The 10,113-nt window shown below is 41.0% G+C and overlaps 1 protein-coding gene across 1 annotated transcript in view; it reads right to left on the bottom strand.

Moving 5' to 3' along the window:
• METRNL (meteorin like, glial cell differentiation regulator) overlaps nucleotides 1–10,092 on the bottom strand; it is a 23,966-nt gene extending 13,874 nt beyond the window's left edge. Inside the window, exons 1-2 of the mRNA XM_019542725.1 lie at nucleotides 9,945–10,092; nucleotides 4,860–5,248 (exon numbers count right to left, since the gene is read on the bottom strand). Coding sequence (XP_019398270.1) covers nucleotides 4,860–5,248; nucleotides 9,945–10,057 — 502 coding nt within the window. The 5' untranslated portion in view covers nucleotides 10,058–10,092. The remainder of the gene's footprint in view (nucleotides 1–4,859; nucleotides 5,249–9,944) is intronic.
• Between the last annotated feature and the right edge of the window lie 21 nt (nucleotides 10,093–10,113).

Genomic DNA, 10,113 nt, shown 5'->3' with positions numbered 1-10,113 from the left:
GAAGGGGGCCCAAGGGAAATGTAAACTATGCCTGCCACTTTGAACTACACAAAAAAATAAAAGTCTACAGTGCACCCAGCCTTAAGGTAAAAGGCTCATTTCCTTGCAAATACTGGCTAGATTAAGATACTGTAATTAATAGGTAAGCCCCTGGGAAGACAACTGAAGGTCATTATCATGGTAATAATACTAGGACAAAAATGTATTCTGCCTCAGCCATACTGCACTCCTTACAGTGTGCAACGGGGTCTCAGAAGTGAAAGAGGATTCTTCATGAAATAGTGAACTGGAAGTTAAGAAAGTGCTTAAGCATTTGTTTTACCAATTTAATACATTCCTTGGGACAGTGAATTAATAGCCCACAGGAAACAGCTGGACATACTGTTCTTGATTAGGTAACTGGATTTTATCTAGATGGAAAAAAATGTGGCTATTTTACCTCAGATCTCTATAAATATTCTCAGCTTGCTGCCAGGCATTAATAAAGGAAACTCATAAAATAGCTAGCAGAACCTGGACTGTAATGGGTAGATGTCATTAAGATAAAGGGACATTATTGAGTGATTTAGCCCAGAACAAGTGGCAGGTAATGAAGAGTCTTAATTTTAGTTCCTGAACTACAGCATTCAAATTATGAACCTTCATTAATGTGTAATGGAGAAAGTGGACTGTACAGCTCAAAGAACTGAATACCAATATTCCCAAAACAGAGTAAAGGTATCCAAATCTTAACCTTTGGCATGGAACCAAAATGTTGGGCATATCTAACTTGAATCAAATGGAGCCAACTGCTGTAGCACCTTTTTTGATACTGGAAACCAACCTACAAAGACTCCAAGTCCCATCAGTGAAGCCACTTCTGAATTGTGGAACTGTAGCTTGTGCACACTACACCCATATAACAAGCTATGCAGTCTACAATGCTTTTTAACAACGTAGGCTAAACTTCTCTTCAGTGCTACATTAGACATAGTGGTGGTCACTCTTGGAAAACCTGCTTTCCCTCACAAGATGTGACACAGGGTAAATGAGCTGAAGCCAGATTTACATCGTGGATGAAATTAGCCCCCTCTGATGCTTTCTCTCCATTAGTGAAAAGCACAGTTCTTCCAAGTGGTCATGACAGAAATTGCTGAAACAATACATTCCATGCTATAAACCATCCAGTGTTGAATTACTCTAATCTGGATTACAACACATCTCTGTACAACACATACTTTCTACAGCTCCCTAGAGAATCTGTAGAGAACACGGTAACTAATGCTGTTTGCAGATTTAGAGCCAAGAAAAGGGTTAAACCCAGAGATTCAGTTACAATAAAGCAAGAAATTCATCTGCTCCAAGGAAAGCAAGAAACCCATTCAGAACCTACATCTTCCATTGCCCAATTTGCTAAATTCAGAATAAGTGGGAAAGAGTGACAGTAAACTCTGCATTTTCTAATTAAAATTATACACCCCCCTGCCAAGCACCACTGATTTATTGGTGCACCCTGCAATGTGCAGATTCTGGGGGCAAAAAAGGTCATGAAAGTATTACATAGATGACTTATGCTCTTTAATTAGAGCTAGGATGCCAGGTTATGTAGAGGAAGTAAATCCAGGAGCAGAATACTATCATCATCACCAGGACACCAGAACACTCAACAGGAAAGCTGCACAAAAAGTTTTGACCATCAGATTGCATTAAGTATTGTAATACGAGGAATGGAAAGTGTCCAACTGTCAAATTCCACAGCAAGGACTTTTACAAGGAGGACTTTTCCCCCTTATTCTTTTTTACAAATATTTTTTGACTTTAGTATAAAAGCGAAGAACTGAAGGCACTTCCCTCATCCAGTGCTGGCAAAATATCTCGGCCTTGTACGGCAACAGCACTGAGTCACAAGCATTTCTTCAGACACTTCTGGCTCTGTTGAACTCTACTAAACTGTGACTAGGAGATGATCAGACTCACTTTTCCATTTGTGACAGCCACACAATCAAAGTCCAAACATGTGCCAAAGTAACAAAACCCCCTTTTGGATGAAACTTTAAATCAGGCTTTCAACATATTTACGGTTACAAGCTTGCCTCTGGCTCAAGTCTTTTCTCAGCTGAAGAAACAGTAGTTTTAGAAATCAACTGATGGCAAACTTATCCCCCCAAATAAACAGGAGCCTAGCAGGCAATCAAGCAAATGAAGCATTCTTTCAGTGGCTTAATAGCAAACTAGAATGACTCGAATGACTGTGATCTGTTAAGATGCCAAAACATAGACCTATTGCAGGTATATGCAGCTACTTACCTGGCTGTTCCTGCACACAGCAAAGGCATTTATTAAGGAATAAAATCAAATTCATCTGACTGACTGCTGGCAGGAGCAACATACAGCAAGAACGTATGATGAATATGTCTCCAAGGGCATGGGGTTTCTAAAAACAGGCAACTACAGCAACAGCTCAAAAAACCCGAGTTTGATCTGTGTTTCCTGGCTAGCACTATGGGAAAAAAAAAGTCCTCCTAAGGCTATCTTGTGTCTGTTACTATCTGTTTCATGCACCAAGACCTATCGTCATTGCTCAGGAAAACAGTACTTGAGCTCAACGGGTTAAATAAGACAACTTAATAGCTATATCAAAAAATAAGCCTATGATTAGATAGTGACTAATGTGGCTTTTGAAAAATTACCAGAGAAAACTGCCTCCCACTTCCAAAAGTTCTGATATATTTAGAATTTGCCATATAGGTTTGTTTCAAGTTAACAGCTCCAGTGTTGCTACATTTGTTGAGTTGAGAATTAGCTGTTTGCACAGGTTGTGTATATTTGTTTCTGCTCCTATAATCTAGATCTCTGTAGAAAGGGAGTCTCACTGACTTTGGTCAACTTCTACAGAGGTGCAGAACTGCCAGTGAATTTAAAACACCATGGTCAAAGCATTACTTGTATATTATCATTTCTGTTTTGTTTTTTAAGCAGGGCAGTTACTAGCAACATTCACCTCATATATAGTCAAAGCAGCAGCAAGCTACTTGATGAATTTCTCACCCTAGTTCACCCACAAAAACAAATCTTAAATTCAAAGGTTCCATCAGATTTTAAAAGTATTTAAAGATCATGTAAAATCCCTTCGTGAAAGACTGTGTACTGTACAGTACAATGGTTCTCAACCTTTTTGGGTGGAAGGCCTCTCCTCAGAAAATGCCAGCTCTTAAATTTCACTCATTTTTTCCACTGCAGAAAAATAATAGGGCAATTTTTTTTGTTGCAAGGAACTCAAAAAAACTCACAACTAGTCAGAAGGCTTTTGACACTCTGGATCCCTGTTTGTAAACTCTGGGTTTATCTTGTGAATCAAGTGTAGGTGTTTACACACCTAACAATACTAATACTGCGTGGCACCTTTAAAAGGATCTTGCATCATCCCAGGGTGCTGTGTCATCCTGGTTGAGAATAAGTTGTATTGCATGCTCATCTTCTACAAAAGTAATTGAAAGCCAAAACAACTTGGTGGCCAACTGGGTGGGCAATGAAACCCAAAACAACTTGGAATCTTTTGCAACACATTCAACATAAGACTAGACAATTCATCCTAAACTTCCCACACTAAACTACAATGATGAAATGAAACAATTTTCATAATTATACTTTCAGTTTTTTGGTTTTAATGGCAAATGCGCCACCTATCAGTTGTGATGAGTGTTGCACCAGTATTTCAGCTAATCCTTATCTCGCTAAGTCCATTACATGCCAATCCAAACAGCTGAATTCAAAACCACTACATTTTAGCTGATCCACAAATATCCAGATTTACTTCGTAATGGAAAGTACCTGCATACAACAGAAAGCAGGTGTTTTACTGCTTAAAGAGGAGACCTGTCTTTAAGTACTTTGGCATCAATTATGAGAACTATGGAAAACAAGATAATAGCATAAGTTCATTAGCTGTACTATTACTTGTAAAACAGTGTCTCTAATTAGAGTACATGAAACCAGGTCTCCCAAAATGTGTACTGCTTAACTATTGCTTTCTAGGCTGTATTTAGGCAGTTGGTTTTAATCTACAGATTTATATACATCTTGGGACCCCTGGCAATATCAACTTTGAAACTTAATTTCTCATTTGGTACAAAACATCCCAGGTCCACTATCCATCAGGGAAAACTGATCTCATCTCCTAGGTCTTGAAAAGAAAGGCAGCTACAATGTGAGGTATGGGTATGCAGGATATACAAGACTGAGTGCTAGGTCTGTAAAAATCATTATAGCAGTGTTAGTGCCCTTCCATTTCAGAGTGTTGACTCAGCAAGTTTAAACCGAATCATATGGCTGGAAAGCACCTTGGCAGTCATTTGGTCCAAGCCTCTGCGTGAGTGCAAGGATGCTACTCCTTAAGTGGTATACTGGTATTCCAACCTCTGTGTTTATGCTTGTTGAAACAAAAGGTATTTAGGTCAGCAAACAGAGTATGTACAGGGAGAGAAAGAAAAAACAGTAAGAGGAATTGCCCCTTGTTCCAATGTTTGCTATTCAAAAAAGAAACCAGTAAGGTCTTAACATTATAAAAGCTACAAAATAATACTAATCACCATAAAGCCTGATTCTTTGTAGATTCAAACTGCTCGACACTGATGCAACTTCAGTGGAGTTACTCTTGATTTACCCCTGTGTGTGCATGTATGAGGAGATAATCAAATCACTGCTGGTGATGATTCTGGATCAGTTCATAAACAAGTCTTTGATGGAAAAGGCTTCTTAAACAACATGCTCTAAAAGCAAGTGAAATTTAGACCCCAATACATTACCACTTAATCACTTGGCTATCTATTAAGCACTGTAAATATAGTATTTTAAAATGTGGCCAGAGGCTTACAACTCACCAGAAACTGTGTGCAAATCGGATGCTATCCCCTTGCTTATCAGTTCATATTGGAAGCCTGTAATTTTCCGACTAATGTCCTGCTGAGGGGTAGCCTCAATAAACAGGCCACCCTGATCATAGCCAAAGCAATACACTTTATTGGGGCTGCGATCTCCATCTCGGACCAACAGTTTCAGTTCTCCAGTTTTTTCCAAATAAATATTTGCTCCTGTGGAGTCCTTGAAGGGCTTTATGCAAACAGTCAAGTGTTTGGAAGAGGAAGAAAACATATTGGGTCGCAGATTGACTATTAGTGCTCCTGTGGGATACATCCACTCTATTGATCCTTCAGAACAGCGGAGGTAGACCTGTTCAACATCCTTCTTGTGAGACTCATGAGTTAAGCCACTAAGGAAAGAAAAAAAAAAAGAGGAAAATTAAATGAATAATACAACTTAAGTAAGCATCATAACCTCATCTCTCAGAAAAGGGACAAGTAAGCAAAGAACCATCCTCGCCCCCCATTTATAGCATCACTGAATCCATCGCCAAGGGCCTGACCCATTGCCTTCAAACACTCATCACCTCGTACAAGACTGAAACCATGAATTGTACTACTATTTTGGGGTGAGCTTTAAATAGCCTCAGACAAAACAATCTAAACCTTTATTAACCCCCCTCCCCCTGCGAGACAGTGGTTAAGTAACTAGTACAGGGTTACAAAGGAAGTCTGTGGTAGGGCCATAGTAGGACACATAAGCATGGGATAAATAATGAACATTAAATCCACATAAAATCTTCCGCTATCTTTGCCAAATATAGAAACAAACACACCTCACAACAGCAAGAACTGCTGCAGAGTTTGACAACATAAGAAAAAGGGGAGACAGCAGTGACACACAAGAGAGAACTTGGAGTCAGTCTCTGAGGAAAGGTCATTTCTAAAGGCTATCCACCATGTTACTGATCTTTAGTTACTTTACTGGATATGAGCTGTCACCTTGCAAACTTTTACTCATGCAAGTAAACCCAAAGCATTTTTCTAAGGATATTTATAATTGTGCACTAGATTCTAATGTTTTCAGCTTTCAGGATGGGTTTGAAAGATGTGTAGCCTAATTGGTACAGCAGTGAACTGGCAGTCATAACAATTAGGTTCTAATACTTGCCTCCATGCCTTTGCTTCCCCTCCCAGGCTTGGGGTATCTACCTTCAAACTCAGGGTTTATCTTTCACTCAGCATTCACACAATGCCATATTCAATGGGTCCCTTCAGCTCTTCTCCAGTTTAGGTAAAGAAAGTTTTCCAATGTGTTAATTAAGTTTCACAGCATCCCCATTTTACAGATGTGTGAACTGAGGCAAGACAGGAGCTAAGTAACTAGTCCAGGGTCACAAAGGTAGTCTGTGGTAGGGCCAAAATAGAGCACATTACCATGGCATAAATAATGAATATTAAACCCTGATTTCTGAAAACAGACCTCATGACATCTCCCTCTTTTTTACTTCCCCATGCCGCCAATATATTCAGGTGCAGAACAAGTGATGCAGGATTTATAACTCAGTCAGCATTTAGAAAAGTTATGAGAAGCCATGTGTAAAAAAGGAAAAAAACCAAACCAACATATGGTTTACATTTACTGTTGATGTGACTCATTATTATGTGTGTCAGTAGAACCCACTTGATAGAGGTTACATGAGGAAGCTCAAAGAAAACTCAAACTTTAATAACAACACTGCTTACAAACATGTGCTTTTGAATAATCTTGAGAGCCACATCAAGAACCTGGATGATAGGAGAAAGGGGATGGTTCCTGACCTTTAGTGTCTTGCCCTCAAAACACACAGCTGTACTTAATATAATCAAGAAACAACTTTTAATGTGCTATTTCATATAGCAAATATACAATGTGCATGTATATTTACAGCTGGTCCAGAAAAATCATCGGGGTGGTTATCTTTCAGTACTGCACATATGCAAAGTCACTCTGCTGAGACCAAGACTGAAGAAGTCGGCTTTTACTGTATTTCTTTCTTTGCAGACAATGAATAAATATTCCAAATATTGCTAAAAAGAAGAAAATTCATGTTGTGAAAACCTACACATAACTTATATCCTTCACAGACCTTCAAAGTAAGCCTTACATAATACAAAGGGTACACACGCTCATCTTCAGCACAGGGGTGAGTGCATTTCACAGAAAGGTGAATGTTTAAACACATGAGGGGGAAAAAAGAGAACTGAGAACTGAAACACAATAAAGCAGATGCTGCAAGTGCTCCCAATTGATACTGAGGACAGGAATTGTCTAAACATTCAAATGAAACACAGTGGATTTAGAGATTCTCTTTTGAAGCCAAATTATAGAGCACAAGCAATAAAGTGACAATGTCAGATACACTGACTACACATACCTGTGCACATCAAGTCCCGTTATAAATCGGGATTCAGAAAGTTGAGCCAATTTCAATATTAATGACCTAGTTAAATCTGTCACTGACCTTCTTTGGTCAAAATGAAATGAGACATTTATAATACTGCCATCTATTGCTATACTGGAAAACTATTTAAATTTCATGTTTACTTTTGAGTAACATGATAATAAATTGAACACCTAGTAATAAATTGCACCACATGCACACTAGTCATAAAGCTGTTTTAAGCTAACTTGAGGCTTTTATCTTTTAATGTCAAGAAGATATGCCAATTGTTTTATGACTACATTGATGAATGAGACTTCCCCACCCCCTTTGTACTGTTTGTTCTAGGAGTTGGTCCAACCAAACAGTACTTCCTCCTACAGATCTCAGGAGACACCCGCTGATCCACTGCACTTGTCTAGTTGATATTCTGCCTTTCTGGTGCCCCAAGTGGCCCATTACTGTGCATCTTGGAAGATCTGCTATTGCCGTTTGTGAACTCAATTCTTCTACATGAATGCATAACAGGTGATCCTTTACACAATATGTCCACTGCAGCAGTGGACAAGTTTGAGCTGCCACAATAGCATTTCTTCTTCTACACCTCTCAAAGCCCTTTTTAAAAAAAGGGGGAAGCAACATTTCCCCCAATTTACAGATGGGTGAACAGCAGAACAGTGTCATGACTCACCCAAGACCACACAGCTAGTCATAGGCAGAACTAGACATGGAACTCAGGTCTAGAAATAGGACTCAGGTTAGTCTGACAAGGTTTCAGTGTGGTCAGAACAGCACTTTCACTCAATAAATGTGACATCATTGTATCAGGCAGAATTATAATTACAGTTACAGAAATGACTGGGCATGTATCATAATGTAGTTTCTAGTTTTCACAGAGCAATATTTTGTGGGAGAGGCTTAGGAGTCTCCATTAGGCTTTTTATTAAGGTGCTTCTGGGTCTTGCTACACCTGCAGTGTAAGCAATCTAACTGTATGAGACATTTGCTGGAAAATATTAGGAGCACTCACAGGACCTGTGGCTAAGGTTTTTAAAGCTGCCTAAAGGATCTGAGCTAGATATTTATGAGATACAATCTCACTAAAAGCAAAAATGTCTTCACATCTATTATAGGAAATCACTGACCCATCAAGTCTGCTTTATAATTTGTTTGCAAGAAGGCTGAACTATTTAGATGCCATGATAGGTAAGGTATAAACACCAGAAGGGAGACAGCTCTGGATACAACTATTTGATTGCATAATACTATATTTTATACAAAGAATTCTATCCTGACCTCTGTGGCAATCAGCTTGGGCCCCAAAGTATATGATTTGACTGTCACATCTTAAAAAAAAAAAAGTTACAGCAGCTATTGATTCTGAAGAAACACCACACATTTATACAGGGAATGGGTGGAATGAACAAACAGCCCCTACAGCCCGACAGGATCGCTATCACTACCTCTTTTCGGAAGGCCAAAAGGTCAAGCTTGAGTGCAGCGAATGAAATCTGACAAGCCCCACCCCAAGCCCTATGTCAACTTGTACTCTGGTTACGGTGGTTACAGACACGGTTCTCAATGTGGCCATCCCACCTAGTTGTAAGAAGTTAGTCTGTCCTCTTTGACAGGATCACCAAGAACGCATCATTTCCTTGATGAGCAAAAATGGGCCTGATGTGGTGACAATGGGAGATTCCAGGCTTGGGTCACCAGTTTATCCCCAAGCTGGCAGTAACAGGAAGTGACTCACATTTAGTTCATGCATCCCCCTCCATGGGCACTCAGTGCTCAATACTGGCACTCAGTACTGGCTGTGGACCATACTATGTCCTGCCCTGCTTGGCCAGCCCTGTAAAATAAGAGCCCTGAACTTTTGTTTAGGCAGACATGAGACTGTCAGATTATAGGCCTGGTTCACACAAACCTGAAATGCTTAGGGCACTGCAGAGGAGAGCTCCTTATGCAAAACCAGATTGTTGGGAACTTGCCAATCAAACTGACAGGGAACTGTAGACTTTGCCCCATCCCAGCTGTACATTGGGAATATCTCCCCAACTGGATTTACTAACCAGTGTTTTACAACCTGTCAAGAAATGCAGGAAGTTCATAAGCAATTGCATATTTTAAATTAATTTTGCACGATCTGGACTGAAAATACACTCTATTAGAAATTCACATTTCACTGGTTTGCACTCTCTCCATCGCAAGGCAGAAATCCTGATCCACATTAAACTCCAACACGAACCCCTTCAGATTAGAGAAGCATAATCAAGCCTAAATCTAATGCACTCATTCCTTGGTGCCCCATTAAAAAGAAAGAAAAAAAAAAAGTTTTAACCAAATGGAAACCAAACTCCTACTGCACGGAGGTTTCATTAAAAAACAATGTCGATTGCAAACAGAAATGGGGGGGGGGGTAGAGTAGGAGCCGCAGCAGAAGTTGCGAAGCCATGAAGACGCAGCAGTTTATTACAGAGGATTGAAGGTTGAGCAGCCAGCCGCCCTGCGCGCGCGGGGTTTCACAAGCAGGACGATGCGCAGAGCCGGGCTCGGCGGCAGTCCCCCCCGCGGGCATGAGCGGAGCCCGGTGCCGCTCCCCTGCGGCATGTCCCCCGCTCCAGCCCCCGGCGCTCCGCGGGGACGGGCTGGAGGGGAGCCCCGCGGCCCCGGCCGCGCTCACCTGCCCTTCCAGTTGCACAGGTCGCTGGAGTACTGCGCCGCGCCGCCCCGCCACAGCTGCAGCAGCAGCCCCAGCACCAGCGGCAGCCGCCCGGGCGCCGGGGCGCGCAGCATGGTGCTGTCCTTCCGCTCCGCCGCAGGCGCCGGGGCTCCCTACGTGGCGCGGCCGG

This window comes from Crocodylus porosus, unplaced genomic scaffold (assembly GCF_001723895.1).
Source record: "Crocodylus porosus isolate Cpor-Errol unplaced genomic scaffold, CroPor_comp1, whole genome shotgun sequence".
In the NCBI taxonomy this organism is placed as follows: Eukaryota; Metazoa; Chordata; order Crocodylia; family Crocodylidae; genus Crocodylus; species Crocodylus porosus.
This window is presented reverse-complemented; position numbering and strand designations above follow the sequence as displayed.